This window comes from Cyprinus carpio, chromosome A21, assembly GCF_018340385.1.
Source record: "Cyprinus carpio isolate SPL01 chromosome A21, ASM1834038v1, whole genome shotgun sequence".
NCBI lineage: Eukaryota > Metazoa > Chordata > Actinopteri > Cypriniformes > Cyprinidae > Cyprinus > Cyprinus carpio.
Genome location: NC_056592.1, coordinates 14,480,855 through 14,497,110, shown reverse-complemented (window position 1 = coordinate 14,497,110; position 16,256 = coordinate 14,480,855). Strand labels below are relative to the sequence as shown.

Here is a 16,256-nt window from a genome sequence, read left to right as displayed (position 1 = left end):
TATTATATTCTTAGACATTATAAGACAGATTAATTAATAGATTATAATTCATATGAGGCCTGATATTTTAATTTATCATTTATATTAATCATAAATGTATACATAATAAATCATCATATTTGTCAAATATACAATTTGGCATTTAAAAAAGTTTAAAAAGTGTTAAATTATTTAGATAAAAATGGAACAAATAATTAAATAATAATGTAGTCCTAATTTAAGCAAATGAATAATAATAATAATAATAAAAAAAAATAATAAAAAAAACTGAAATTCATCCCATCCAGAACTGTCAAAAAAAGACTAATAATAAATAATAATTACAAATGAAATAATCAAAAAAAAAAAAAAAACATATTGTAAGTAACGAAACAGGTAGCCATTGACTTCCATAGTAATTTTTCCATAATATAGAAGTCAATGGCTACCGTCAACTCTCCCTTCAAAGGTTTTATTTAAAAGTACATTTTGAATCATTGTTTTAATAATCTTTTGTCATGCTTTAAAGAAATACACTGAAACACAGAAGCCCTTTAAAGTCATTAAATAGACCAACATAACCAGATAGGACCAGCAAACCTGTTTATCTCTGAATAAAACAGGTAGCCTGTCGTTTGCATCACTACAGCGTAGATGTGTAAATATTTCCAAGAGTTAGACAAGGATTTCAAAACCTGACAACTGATCCAGAACTGGAAGTACAAAGATAACATAACATGGAATAAGAGATGAAGATAACATCCAATTACATAAATACAGCCTACAAAAGTTAGGATGTGTACACGATATTTTACTTGGTTTCACTACATGACGTTTTTAGAGTCATTAAATAGAAACTTTTCTTGAAAATGGTTTTTCAAAACCATATTAAAGCCAACATGAATACAACGAGTAAATTTGTAAACTTGTAAATGTGTTTTAAAAGCTTTTCCCTTTCATTAAAATGGACACTCTTATTAGTGATTAACTTGTCTTCTAAGACCATCAGATCCTGGGAAGCAGGTGTGTCTCTGAGATCAATCTTCTGCTCAGACAGCTGGAAACTTCCAGTATTTTAAAAACACCACTTTCCCACCAACTTCAAGATGTGCGTGTTAATTACACATGGTGCACTTTCCCACACATGAAGTGTCATAATCACGCTCTCCGATTGCAAGGCAAAGAAAACATGACAGGATGATGCATGTTTTCACTCAAAAAATCCCTAATGGTCATTAGTGAACAAGGAGGCGTGAGGGGTGTTTTACTATCTCTACATGTTTAATTGCCTGTGCTGTTCTTCATCATGACACAAAGGCTGAATGGAGTTTACACTCCAAACAGAACGCAGATGGTGCATATGAAAGTACTTTTCTTTTTTCTTTGTGGTACAAGTTGTGAGGCATGATCTCTGCTCCTGATCTTCAGGATCTTCGGCCTAAGCGTCACAAGATCTGCTTCAACAAGTCAAGTCAACATTTCTCCATTGTGTTCCATTGATTCATGGCAGCACATGATGAATGTTCTGCGATCTCTGATGGAATGTGGTGGAGGGTGCACGTGCAAATGTGATGCGCAGCATCTGATGGTTCACATCTCTGTGATGAAGCAATGCACGCATCAATCATTTAATAAACAGGTTATTTCAACACATGAGAACAAAACTGGCCAAACCAAATGCAACAACTGTTATATGTATCATCCCACATTCTGAATATGCTAGGATGTTTACAGGTGAAGTGTATAATTTTTGCACCACTAGTGGCACCAACCAGAAATAACAGGTGTTTTCCTGAAAACTCACTATATCTCCTATTGGTCAGAAAAACTAATAGTCCCTCCCCAAACTCACTCCATTAGAATTTCTGTGGAGGATACCAGGAAGAGACATGGAAGTGACAGGAAGTGATATATAAATATCTGTAAAGCGCTTTTTACCTGCTGGTTAAAGCCATAACTACATGTTGTGGTGCACTTTTTTCACTGACAGCCATTAAACATTAGTTGTGTATTCAATTAAAATGATTTTTGAAAGCAGCATATAAATAACTAAAAATTAGCGAATGGACTTCATTTCATGTTTACAATCTTTAAACCTTTCAGAGATGTTTTTATTTAAAGGTTTGGAACTGTGTACAAAAAATTATTCACTACTGGCAAGATGGGTTTTTAATAAAAGTTGACTGTCTAGTAGATTTTTTTTTTTTTTTTTTTTTTTTTTTTTTATTAATTGATACAATACAGAGAAAATGTTCTATGGTAAAAAAAAAAAAAAAAGTAGCAAACCTTAAACACCCATAATGCACTTGGCTCAATTACACTATCCATGAGCAAGGATATAAAAATGTGGAAGTATGATCTGCCCTGGAGCTTTTTTAAAGTCTGCCAGATGACACAATTTATGTTATTTACTTACAAATAAACAATCTTTGTGCAGGTAACAGACAAAATAATTAAACTTGTTCATGTACTTACACTACCAACATTGTAATACACAGGTTGAAAATTAGTTGAAAATTGGCATACTTACCTTCAACAAAAAATACAAACCTTACATTTCTGTTTTTAAACCCTCATTGTCTGCTTTTCTTTTTTAATCAGATTTAATCAAACTCTGCCAGTGATCTCACTCACTGAGCACACAATAGTGCACTGAGAGGTCAACAGCGTATATTGCAACTTCAAAGGTCCACAATAATAAATTAAATAAAATGTGTGTGTTCATCTGTGCTAAATCAGGTGACTCCAGCCTCAAAACCCTGAATATAATGCTTTGATCCTGCCAAGAATTCAGATAAACTGTAATTACAGACCATTTAATGCAAAAGATTGAACGAAAGAAAATATCACTCTAAATTATCACAACTATGTATTTACTAGCTTCTGTGATCAAAGAAGCCACATCGCAGTTCATATGAGTTGCATGGATATGATGACTGTTTGTCTTTTTTTGGTTGTTTTAATGAAGTAATAAAGTAATTAATACAGTATTTATGAATGTGTATGTCTGTGTGAAAGGTGTGTGCATGAGAACACGAGAACTCTATAAATGAAGCACTTAACCCTTGTGCAGTCGCTAAAATGTGTTCAACATGTTGAGGCTTGATTCACCCTTACTCACCCCAGTAACCTTCAGACAGACAGCAGTCAGAATGCTATTTATGCTTGCAGGGGAATAGCACAGGTATTATGTTACATTAGGATGTCAGAAGTGTTGGTTTTTTTGTCATTTATGGTATATAGTTCTTTGTTTTCATTGCTACTTTTATTTTCTTGGTACAGCAGTGAATATTAGGAAATTTGACTGTATCCTGTGATTGACCAATTAGAATCAAGTCTTTCAGAAAACCATGAAATAAGAGCTGTGAATGTGAATATATATTATAATAAGATGATTTGCTGGTCTTAGCTGGGTTTGGGTTTAGCCCAAACCCAGCAAGCCAGCAAGCCAGAATCCTGCACCAAGCAGAGAAAAGCAAATCTGTGTGTGTGTGTGTGTGTGTGTGTGTTGTTGGTGATAATTTAGGATTTTTTGTGTGTGTTTTTGTGTGTTTTATTCTTTTTGGAAAGTTAAAATCATCAGATGTGTGAAATTGACAGTTTTTGCCAAGTGCAACAACTTATTTTAGTGTTTAATATCATCGGATGATCTTGGTTATTCTCTGTAAATTATTATATGACTGGCACCTGTACTTGAACATTGACCTGTGGCAAGCAAATCTGAGTTCATAATTTGCTGAGTCTTCATCATGTGGCGAAGAGGAATTTTACTCCGGTTCAGGTTTTACCTGTAACCAATCATCTCCAGAGACACCTGACAGTATTTCCTATTATAGGAACTTCAAAAATGTCCAATCTTCCTTCTGTTTTGCACTTACACTAGAATTAAAAATTCCTAGTATTACATACAGTTAAGTTGTTTTACCACCTTTAAGACTTCTGTTGAACTAACACACTGACTAGATACCCAGAAGGCCCAGCGTGAGTGAGAGTGAGACTGAAAACATGGAATGAAGATCCGGAGTTGACGATATAAGAAGGGCCGGACCTGGAAACACTGCTGCTAGTCGCTTTGCCTCCTGTTTGTCAGCACTCCACAGTTACGATGAAGATCCTCTTTCTGATCCCAGTTTGCCTGAGCCTGATTCTCAGCAGCTGTGCACAGAAGCCTGAACCATGCAGTAAGACCTTTTTACCTGTTGTCTTTTGCCTGCACATTGTAGTAAACTTTATAGAGCTTTAGCAGTTGAAAGAACGAAAAATAAAATAAAATTATGCTTGTTTTCGATCCTTTGAGAAGTCTAAATAAACCTTTTCACTCTCTCTTGACTTCCAGAGTCTCCGCCTTTGCTTGAGGGGTCACTGACTGCGGTAAGGGGCCGTCTTGACAAGAATGTTTATCTGTTTTTTATTGGGGGGGGAGTGTGTGAGGTAAGTGGGATATTTTGTCAAGAGTATGTTGTTGTTTTGGCCTGAATGAAACAATGTAAAGTTTGCTCTCTAACGTCCTTTACTAGTTGGCTTATCTCTACAGAAAACTACCTCATGCAAATGCTAACTGTGAGTTATGTGACAGTGTTCTCTCGCTTTCTCTCCAACATAGTTCATCCCTGGCCACCACTTACATGTTTTTGAGAAATTCTCCTATGATGCCTTTGGACAGAATGTCAGAGTTCTAGCAGCTGGAAAGGATGGCAACCAGACCTTCTTTGTTGACAGGCTTCTGCTCTTTAAAGAGGTAAATTACCACGGTTTAAATATAAATAGCAAAACATACATTTTGTAAATTCATCACTGGGCATTGTGTTGCTGACTCTTGCTAATATGACTCAGAGTTTGCTCATCTCTTTACAGGGAGTCAGCTATGAGATCCACTACCACAACCAAACTTGTATTAAGACAGCATTAAAGGAACCATTCAGACATATTGGGGTTCCCCATGATGCCCATTTCCTGAATCAATTGGTCCTGGGTAGCAGCTCTTTACCAGGACAAGGACTGCTGGTCAATAACTGGAATGGAACATGGGAGGAAACACAAGGTAACGTGTGCCGTTATGCTGCATGATGATTCTCAGTCAGGTTTTTAACATCCAGCACAGTCTATAATACAAATGTTTAAAAACGTAACAATTTGTATATTTTCCAAACACGCATAGCTTTCAACTTAAAAGACTACTATTTACACACTGTAATAATTAGTGCATTAAATATAATAAATAATTACAACAAATATTAAATATAAAAAATAATTAAATATAATAAATAATAAAGATTGATGGAGAGATTTTAACCAAGTTCAAACATCCCTGTGCTTTATTTCAATTTATGCAAAAATGCTTTGTTAAAAGTTTTGTAATAGTCTGATGTAGTTTTGTCCTCTGTTTTTGGTCTATACTTCTATATTTTGTCTTCTTTTCAGAGCTGACCATTTGATTTAGCTAATTATTCACTTTTAAAATTCAGTTGAAAAATAAAGCACGCACATCAATAAAGTCAATTCATTTGTTGCTTATTAGTAGAGGTAGTTATTACGTGAGAGGTAGAATTAAAGGGATACTCCACCCCAAAATGAAAATTTTGTCATTAATCACTTACCTCCATGTCGTTCCAAACCCGTAAAAGCTCTGTTCGTCTTCGGAACACAATTTAAGATATTTTGGACGAAAACTGGGAGGCTTGAGACTGTCCCATAGATTGTCTGGTAAGTAAATGTGTGTGTGTAGGTAAATGGTATGTATGGTAGTCGTCAGAATACTCCAATTGCCATCAGATGTGCAATCTGGGTTATATGAAGCGACGGGAACACTTTTTGTAAGCGAAGAAAACAAAATTAAAGATTTATTCAACAATTCCTTTGTCAACAGTCTCATCTGTGTCTCTCCATATCACCGTATGCTCTTCTGTATCATCCACGCCACAAGGATGCGCTGTTTTCTTTCAAATCAAAGCTAAATACACATAGAAACAGCGCATCCTTGTGGTGTGGATGATACAGAAGAACATATGCAGCATACGGTGATATGGAGAGACACAGAGGAGACTGTTGACAAAGGAATTGTTGAATAAAGTCATTATGTTTTCTTTGCTTACAAAAAGTGTCCCCGTCACTTCATATAACCCAGATTGCACGTCTGATGGCAGATGGAGTATTCTGAAGACGACTTTCATACCTTTTATGGACCTTGACACTGTTATGGTTTGGAAAGACATGGGGGTAAGTGATTAATGACAAAATTTTCATTTTGGGGTGGAGTATCCCTTTAAGGGATCTAAAATATGATCACACAGAATAAGCCATTATTATGTGCTTTGTAAGTATAATAAACAGGCAATATGATAATATGCATGCTGATAAGCAACTAGTTAATCGTGAGAATTGGTCCCTAAACTAAAATTACATAGTACATGCATTGTATGGATATATAATAAATATTGTTTGTTTTCAGTTGCTTATCATTTTAGGTTGAGTAGACCAAAGTAAAATTTGCTTTCTAACTTCCCTTGCTAGTTGGCTTATGTTCTTTCTACTTTTCTCTGCAGAAAGCTACCTGCTGACCTTCACTGCATTTGGCTGTGTGCCTCTCTACACCCTGGATTTCACACAAAAAGGGGAATTAACCGTAATGACAAGGTTGGTCAAGTAGACTGGTCAGACAAAGTAAGGCTGGCCTGTCCCATACAAATACTGTAACCATGTTTAACTGCTTTTCATTAAAACCCAAAACCCATGGATAATACTTTTGCAATCAAGTCTGCAATCTTGTCCTTAACCTAACCACATTTGTAGTATACTGATGAAGAACAACAGATTATGCAACAGTGACTCTCTTAAACAGTTAAATGTGTTAACATTGCCTTTCCTCTTCCTCTGATCAAGGCCGTCTTCATCCAAGAATAACATGCACATAAATAAAACAAAATGTGGGCTTCATGAATGCTGTACAAGATTTCCTCAAGCATGAGGAATATATATATTTTGCAAATGCATTTTTTTTTTTTTGGACAAATCTAAACATAATATAATAGTCTCTGAGTAAATATTTTAAACATTAATACTTAAATATAGGCATCTGTACATATGTGTTAGTGTGTTTATATATGTATGTATGTATACATACATACATATATAGACATAATTTGTTAACCCATTTCTTCTTTCTGTAGCTTCTTTGACCTAGTGGAGGGAATCGAGGACCCAAACGTCTTCATCCCTCCTTCATTCTGTGATTCTGTGGAAGTGCTGCCGGCTAAAGGAGGTGTTGGTGCAAGATCCTTCATCTCTCTTCTGTGAGAGGAACCACACTGGTTTCTGTCAGTGCATGTCCTGCTTAAATTGCAGCATGGACACACCACTTTTATTTTAATAAAGACCATTTTGGATTTTTTTTTTAAACACAATAAACAGTAACATGGCTATCCAAACTATGACTACTGCAAGTTCTTTTTATTCTCATTAAAGTCAAATACAGCCAAACATGGTAAAGCAATTCCATCCCTATCATAAATGACAGGTAGTCTTCAACTACAAGAAACAAGCCAAAAAAAAAAAAAAAAACACACACACACACAAAAAGTGATGCAGGTCATTCAAAGAAAGCTGTACAGTGTCCAGTGCTTGTTAAAACAGAATCTCCAAAATTCTCCAAGAGTCTTGAGGGGGTTTTGACAGGAAATTGCAATGTTGAGTGCTGGGCTCTCGTGTTCACATTTCACAGGTTTAGAGTTGAGTCAAACTCACAGCACAGAAACAGACGAGGCCTTAGCAGCATTAGGTGCAGATCTGTTATTTGTACAGGATGTCATAGTGGCCCGGTCTGTAGAGAAGGAAAATCTTGGGCTCTCCGTCTTCAGGGAAGATGTGGTGATTGACTGTTCCTCCCTCTCCTCGATCCATGTACTCCACCTGGATGCACACGTTTAAAGCCTGAGCCAGAGCTATAATATGAATGTGGTCACTCTCTTTGGACATGGGCTCCACCTCCTGGCCAAAACAGAATGACATCCTGGTTTAAAATGTTGCAAAGTCATTGAAGAACAGGTTACTCTACAAGAACTGGATGAAATTTAATCATATCTTCAAAATTGCAACAAAGAGACACAAGTCTGAAATTACGTGTTGTTAAGTGTCACCTGTTGGCAAAACTCTCGAACGGTGCGGCCGCCCTCTATGAAGTGCTGGAAGAAGTCTTCCTCTCTCTGCAGGTACCCAGAGGTCACCAGCCGCAGATAGATGACAAGATAATCGGAAACGCTCTGCTCATTAAAGGAGCTGAGAAGCTCACCTACAGACGGTTGCTTATCACAAGTCTCAATCAGGTCCATGAACTACAGTGAACAAGAGGAAATTCATTTTACATGTTTGACACAATTCACTTTATAATTGATCTGATAGGGTGGAAAGGAGGTAGTTCATTTGTTTTGAGATCTCGAAAGTTGTACTCATTTTCAGACATAATTGTAACGTCAACACAAAGAAGGACTGACTTGATTTCCAGTGTTGCTATCGTAAGCTAAAACTATTAAAATTCAGTTAAGTGAAACGATGCTAAAAATACTGGAAACGAGGGCTGGGTTTTGACACAAATTTCTTGATTCGATTCTCATTCACAAGCTTTCGATTCGATTCAATATCGATTATTTTGGATATGCTGTATGTCAGTTACAGTACATCTAATGCTGAAAAATATACACAAGAGTCTTTTGGTACTACATTGAAAAAAAAAAGTTTCATTCATCCAATGAAAAAAAAATTAGGGTAATGATTCACATCTATATTTTTTAACTTGAGCCAATGAAAATATAAGTTAAAAAGTAAAAAAATATAGATGTGAATCATTTCCCTAATTTTTTTTTAACTGGATGAATGAAAAAAAAAATTCAGAGTACATTACTATAATATTGGATGGGTAAAAATTACTGATTTGTAAGCTATAGCATACAACTGTTAAAACTAAACAATTAAGTTTTTAAAATAATAAAGTTACAGTTACATAATATTACTACTTTAATTGGTTTTTTTTAATATAAAAATTATAATGGAGGCTGTCATGAAAAAAAATATGGATTTATTTATTAACAGTAAAAATTATAATGAATATGTTATATGGTGCATATATTTAACAAAATACCCCTCTCTACAGTTTATTTTTCTTGCTGACTAATGAGTTTATGGTCACCTAATGTGTTTGTTTCTGAGGTAAATGTGATGTTACGTGATACATTGTTTACAAGACTTTATATTGACGTATTTGCACAGCTGAGACAGCAATTACATGAGACAGGATACGGATTGTGAAGTTGTACTCTTTCTTTTAACTCACCTTCGGATTTTTAATCATGATTATTTTTTGCTGAAACTGTTATTAATGTGGAGGAGATGATCAGTTCACGTGTGACTCGGTCTGTTGAACTGAGGCGCTACAGCGATCTGTGACTCCACGTTAAACAGCACCAAAGCGGCAGTTATTGTTTGAAAACTGCAATACAATGGACATAAATTGAAACCTGAGACTTTGTTTTATATTAAAAGTACCAAAGCACAATGCTTATTGCGATTTATTGAATGGGAAGTGCTCTTCAATGTCCCCTCCATTAACTGAAAACAGGCTACACTAATCGATTCTTGGGATTTAAGAATCGATATCGTTCCGTGAAAAAGAGAATTGATTAATATCGAGATATTTATATTTTTTACCCAGCCCTACTGAAAACCTTCAGCTTTAAAGTTCTTTTAATTCAACTAAGTTGAATTAATAGTTAAAAGAATCATTGCTACAAATGTAAAACATGCCAGGAACATATTAGTTCACACTCATCTAAAGACTTACTGTGTTGTGAAAATCTTCAATGGTGAATTCCGTGAAACCTTGGCTCACAAGATCCAGTTTGCTCTTGGCAGCTATAGCCTTGAACCTGCCAAGTGAACATAACCAAACAGAGACTTAGAGGAATGTACTAAAGGTTACAGATGCTACTTGAGACCATTATCTTCTCCTCATACTTTCACATAAATGATCTTAACAGGCTTGACGCAACAAGAAGTTTGTCTGCCAACACTGAAATTAAAAACAGTGCGTGATGTCGAACAGTCAGTGTTGTTTAGAACATATTTAATGTTTAATATTCACTTTTGTAGAGTAGAAATCATTTCATCAACAAAACGAATAAACAATGTTCATTCACTTCAGCTGAAAGTAGGCTGGCAGGTGGTTACCTATGTAATTCTTTGCTGTTTTCAAGTAAAGACTCCAGATGTGAGAAACCAAAGGCTCTGTAGAAACAGTTCCCATCTGGCCGTGTTTTGCGTATAGATGAGTACTTCTTCTGCAAGTCTTTTGACAAAACAGTTTGAATTATTATAAAGAACAGTCAGAGATGGGGAAGCTTGGACATATTTGTGCATAAATAAACTAATGCTCTCTTAGCTCTATGGTATGTGACTAGATAACCAAGATAAAAGACAAAGATAAGTGCATAATAATTTATGCATAACATTCCATTAATATTCATTCTCTATTGCAATGGTACACTTACTCTTATCTTCTGCTGGTAAATGGTGTCATCGTCAGCATACTCTCTCTTAAGGACAGAAAGTTCCTGTCTTTCTGACACCAGAGGAATACTGGTCGCTATCTACAGTGACATTCAGGATGGGTTAAAGATTGAAACTTGCAATTTTTCTTAATAAGCATATAGAAATACATGTATATGAGGCTAAAATGCCACAGATCATCAGGGTGCCAACACCTTTTGACCAATTAATTCCCATGGCTATTGATGATTACTGATAAATGGTTAAACAACAAGAATTTTCAAAAGACTGAATAATTTTTTAGAAATGTTATTTATTTCAACGCCCAAAAGCCCTAATATTGTCTGGATTTTCATGATTATAGGAACCCTGAATCATGAAAAAAAAAAAAAAAAAAAAAAAAGTCTTAAACTGTCTCAAGTATGTAACACATTTTGTTTAGTTGTTTTTTTTCTGTATAGTTTTTATTTATTTATTTATTTTTTAGTTATTTTAATAACTAAATTAAAAATGTTCCCTTGGCAACTAGCTGCAATTAAATATATGATACAAAAAATAATAATAATAATAATAATAAAAAGAATGGTTTTAACGTTATATTTTAAACTATAACAACCCTGATTTTAATACATTTCTTTAAATTGTAACAAAGCAAAAACATCACTTGTTGAGTGCATTGCAGTAAGACATTTTATTCTAAAGGACCAAGGTGTGTGTAAAGCATCACATAACATAACAAAAATACAAATTATTGAGAGAATGACTCGTTACCTCTTGTTGAATTTTATCTTGCTGTGCAATAACAGCTTCATCATGTCCAAGACAATTCAGCCCTGTCAAAGAACAAACGCAATTAAGTGTAAAATTGGACAATTACTTGAAAACTGGCAAAAAAAAAAAAAAACATAGCTGAACATGGTCAGACATAAACATTATTATTGATGTTAATACGAGTGTAATGGTATTTTTACATTAGTTTCACAATGCAGTGTTTTTAAAACGCTTATGTGTCACACTTCGGAGCATTTTCGTTTATTAGATGTTTATAATACGCTAATGACCGTGTATAACATATTATTAAGATCTAGACATTCAAACCAATGTTTAAAAAATCTGTAAATGGTGGATTATGAGCTTTTGTTGTTGTTAGAAGGTTAGCTATGAGCTATTTTTTTATCCAATCAGCTCATGCGCTTCACACAGCTCGAAACAACATCTGCACGTGCAGACCGATACAAACAGACACTGGTTCTGGAAAGGTTGGGGTAAAGTACTTCTCACCATCAGTCTCTTTTTGAGAGATCTCCTGCTGTTGCTCCTCCGCCATGTTCCTGCTGAAGTCATTTCCGGTCACCTGATTGATTGGAACCGCTGGAGATCAACTCACTTCCGGCTGAGATTCTTTACCTGAATATCTCGATTATACAATTGTTTTACATTTGTTAAAATGGTTATCTGAATGAATGGGTTGAATTAAGCTCGGTTTTCTCCCATAAAAGCTGGTGGGTAAGTATACGTTTTGACATAATTACGTTTTTTTTTTTTTTTTTCACCCGCGACAATGTTTTCATAGATGATTCATTTACTAAACACAAATGTATCGAACTCAAATACAAACATTATACCATTTAATAATTTAGAATGTTTCAGAGATAAAGGCTAAATGGTTATATGTACGTATATTTATGTGTGCATGTAAAATAATAGTCAAAATGTTATATATTTTAATAAAATGTCAAGTTATATAATAATGTCATGTGACACTCAGTTCAGAGGATTCTCTCCAAATTAGCCAATGATCTGAATCAGGTGTGTTAAAAAAAAAAAAAAAAAAAGAAGAACTTTTAAAAATGTTCAGACTATCCCTTAGGAAATTTAACCATTGTTTTTTGGCTAATTGATTATCATTGGTATAACCACATTTTTACTACAAATGCCACAGTGAAACTATGGTTAGTGTAGCAAAACCATGGTTAATATGTGGTAACCATGGTTTAACTAAAGTAACCATGGTTGGTTTTATTTTTATTTGTAGTAAAATCATGGATAATTTTTGTAAGGGACGATTGCAAACAGCCACCAAATACAGGTTTTTTGAATATTTCAAATCTTTTTCATGACCAAAAAAAAAATAAAAAAATCAAGTGCCTTGCGTGGTACTTTGAGCGTAGAATCTTTAGTACTTCTATTCCTCAGCTGTGCAGCATATACCAGACACAACTCCCAAGTTGTTGTTTGCAGGAAAATCAATGTTACCTAAGTCTTCTTCACTGTAATTGGTTATACTGATTTGGTCATTGGTTTGTCATATGGCTGTTAGTTCTACTGTTTTAAGCACTTTTTTGGGTAAGTATAGATTCTTTAATCATAGATTCATGTTCTTTGATCCGAGCATCCTTAGTATGTTCTTTTCTGAACATACTCTTTTGACTACTTCTGAGGCCATTACATAAAATATTTCCTTCAGACATTAATCAACATTCTTAAATTTTTTTGTGCAAGCCTTTCAGAGTGATTGGGTTAAGTTGACTCATTTAATTGCTAGACTACGAGATTTAAAAAGACGTTAAAATGCCACCTATTTCTTTACACACCCCTATTTAACCTTTTTTTCTGAAATATTTAAAATTATGTATAGGTATAATGTATTTTAGTTTATTATTATATTTTTGTCTTAAAATGACAATTAAATCAATAATCTATGCGGGTTTGTTACTGGTGCCTTGCCTCATGTAAGCTACTGAAAAGCAATATCTTTTTTTTTTTCAGTATTGTCAATAAAAGTTATGGAAAAATGAGAGTAAGAATTTAAGATTAAAATAACTGTTTATTTCAAATGTAACAGCTCCAGTTAAGGAGAACTGAATCACCCATGGTTACATGTTATTACACAGTTGAGTAAACAGCTCAGTCTAACAAAGACCGGAGTGTTTGGAGGAAAGTAAACGGTCGCGTGGAGAGGTCGCAGGGTGGCTCAAGGGAGAGAAATTGTTCCGCTGTTTAGGTAAGATGGTGGTCCCAAGTTGTTAAAAGCACTAAAACCAGACAAAAACTGATTTCAGTCCATGACCGGTGGATCACTCAGACTCAGCAGTGCCCTTCTTTTTGTAGTTTTCCAGGTTGGTCAGAACCCACCCAGATGGTACCAGGATGGTAATGGAAAATACAGTCAGACCAATTATTGTCTCCTGTGAAAACAGACACAAGAACCAAAGAGCTGTTAGAGCTTTCGGTTTATTTTACTGTTCACCGCAACATAAAGGTACTACTTTATCATCTCTGCTATCACTCCGCAGTCTCTGTCTTCTGATATAAATGCAAGCTAACTGGTGCCATCTTACGACTCAAAACGGCTACTGAGACTACAAACTGTAATAAAAAATGCCCTCGAGATCTAAGGTATTAATTTTGACACGTTGAGCAGAAAAAGTTGCATTTAGGGAAATATTAATATATAGAAATAAATATTAACTTAGATTTGAGTAATACTATATACATAAGTTAACTGTTGTTGCAGTGTCTTATTGACAGCAGTTGTTTTATTATGCACTATTTTTCTTAGCGGAAGCTGATCGGTGATGGCCGGTTTCTTAAATAGCACGAAATATAAACAAAATGACCTTTAAAACGAGTATTATAGTTACTCTTTAAAGGAAAATAACTAGGAGATATAAAAACTGGAGATATTGCCTGTCAACAGCACGATTCTGTACAACCGCGATCGGCCTAGATTTTAGGTAACGTTAGCGTTACGTCACCGTTTCAACACCAAACCCCATCAGTCCAAAACTAATGCGGAAGTACTGATATGATCTATTCATAATCAACACCTGGATTAGAGCTAAACTCAAACTCAACTTAATTTTATGACTGTATGTTTCCGATCATCACATTGAGCCTAAAGGTGAATGCCAAGGAGATCATGGCCTGCCCTTCACGAGCTGCAGAGGAAACAACCAGCGCTCTACAGATACTCACAACGGGCCCAAAGCTATCCTTAGCAGGGCGCGTGGTGAGGTTGGCTCGCTGGGTGATGGCTGATCCCCGCAGAACCGGAGCGGCCCGGACACGAGCGATTCCCCGCAGAAGTACAGACATCTTGATCCTCTGAAATCGAGTGTGTAATGAACAGGAAGAGGTAAAGGACACCGGAATGTGCGGCAAGACTGCAGCAAGCGCTCATGGGTAACACCCGCAAGCTTGGGAGTTGTAGTTTTTTTGCGCGTAAACCATTTTTAGTTAGACTGTTAAAAATAAATAATCTTGCACCGAAACCAGTTATACATGATTAAGATTGTCACTCCATTCGTGTAGTTTTTATGTAACAGTGACACTGTTTCTTCCTCATGAGAGAGTTATATGGTCACTGAACAATCTTTTACTCCGTTCATAACCGTCTGGCTTTATGAGCCTTTTAAAACGTGCCAACGGACGCAATAAAGCAAGTAATTCATTCACATCCTTGTCTAAATACCATGAGAAGATATTTATTGTTAAACTAGGAAAGACTAAAGGCAACGCCACCACCAAATATCACAGGACCTTGGACAAATTTTTTAGGTGTGAACCATGCCAATAATTTCTTAACATTTTAAATTGCTTCATGCAAAAGATAAATAAACACCACACCTCTTAAGGGTTTTTTTTTTTTTTTTTACAATTTTCAGGTCAGGTCAACAATTTCTGTAGGCCTATGTGCATATACCTAGACATAGTCTTGCCTAGATAAAGTCTTTTTTTATTATTATTATTATACATTTCCAGCCTCAGGGGGAAAAAGACACGTTGAACCTTATTTGTCTCTGTTTGTTGTAAGTTGCCACATCGGGACCGTGTTATTAAATGTTATAGTCCATTTATAATGTCTTTTCAGATACATTGAAACAGTATTTTAATTATGAAGCACAAAACCATGAAACAGTGAATTAGTAAGTAAATTGTATTATTTTAATGCTTGTATTAGATATGACAGTGCAGATTTGGCAAGAAAGTGAAGAAGGAAGATTTACAAACCATAATTTTAATCTACACACGAAAGACACAGTTTAGTTGCTCAAAGCCTCTTTCATTATTGTTGACACTTGTATCCCAGTATTACTGTGTTCCCTTCTTTACTCAAGACAAAAGCTTTTTTAAATCTTTGACAGTGGGCCCATTTTCACATTTCTGGGGTTCACAGAAGCTGCAGTTATTAAGGGTTTTCTACATTTTATGATTTAATACCATAATACCATAGTAATTAAATTAACACAAAGTATAGTGTTATAATGTTTTTGTTTTGTTTGGGGGGTTTTTTATGAAAAATTTGGAAGATTTACAACAACTGGGGTAAGAACTGTGGAAATGTCGTAAAAAAAGTCATAATTTAATTATATTTTGTCCTAATTTAAACTTTTTTTCAAACTCCTGAAACCAGAATATAAAACCATTGCTAAAAAATAAATACAAACATTTGTGTATTACTACAACCTTTTTTGACAAACTAGCTTTGGTTTCATGAAATTTTCATGCATATATTTACTGACTTTCTTAAAACTTAAATATAAAATAATTTAATTTGCCTTTTAGATTATGTAATCAAACATTGTGGCAAGTGTCAGCAAGCTGCAACAAGCATGACAGAGTAACATGAAATTATTTTACAAAAAATGGATATTTATTAATATACTATGGATGCATTTTCCAGAAGACTGAACATGAAAGATTTAATAAATAGTAAAATAAAAAACACAAATCCCAATCTT

At 34.8% G+C, this 16,256-nt stretch overlaps 3 protein-coding genes across 3 annotated transcripts; 1 reads left to right on the top strand and 2 right to left on the bottom strand.

The window, feature by feature from the left end:
* Positions 1 to 4,019: 4,019 nt before the first annotated feature.
* epdl2 (ependymin-like 2) lies at positions 4,020 to 7,403 on the top strand. The gene is made up of 6 exons (XM_042710990.1): positions 4,020 to 4,160; positions 4,316 to 4,350; positions 4,583 to 4,717; positions 4,834 to 5,020; positions 6,522 to 6,612; positions 7,146 to 7,403. Exons 1-6 carry the CDS (start codon positions 4,085 to 4,087, stop codon positions 7,270 to 7,272), a joined length of 651 nt encoding a protein of 216 aa, XP_042566924.1. The 5' UTR covers positions 4,020 to 4,084; the 3' UTR covers positions 7,273 to 7,403.
* Positions 7,404 to 7,410: 7 nt separating this feature from the next.
* otub1a (OTU deubiquitinase, ubiquitin aldehyde binding 1a) lies at positions 7,411 to 11,944 on the bottom strand. The gene is made up of 7 exons (XM_019067241.2): positions 11,794 to 11,944; positions 11,284 to 11,345; positions 10,515 to 10,613; positions 10,195 to 10,313; positions 9,809 to 9,893; positions 8,112 to 8,306; positions 7,411 to 7,962 (listed from the first exon to the last, which is right to left on the bottom strand). Exons 1-7 carry the CDS (start codon positions 11,837 to 11,839, stop codon positions 7,765 to 7,767), a joined length of 804 nt encoding a protein of 267 aa, XP_018922786.2. The 5' UTR covers positions 11,840 to 11,944; the 3' UTR covers positions 7,411 to 7,764.
* A 1,375-nt stretch (positions 11,945 to 13,319) lies between these two features.
* Positions 13,320 to 14,670, bottom strand: LOC109079388 (cytochrome c oxidase subunit 8B, mitochondrial). Its single transcript, XM_019094548.2, has 2 exons — positions 14,491 to 14,670; positions 13,320 to 13,700 (listed from the first exon to the last, which is right to left on the bottom strand). Exons 1-2 carry the CDS (start codon positions 14,608 to 14,610, stop codon positions 13,590 to 13,592), a joined length of 231 nt encoding a protein of 76 aa, XP_018950093.2. The 5' UTR covers positions 14,611 to 14,670; the 3' UTR covers positions 13,320 to 13,589.
* Between the last annotated feature and the right edge of the window lie 1,586 nt (positions 14,671 to 16,256).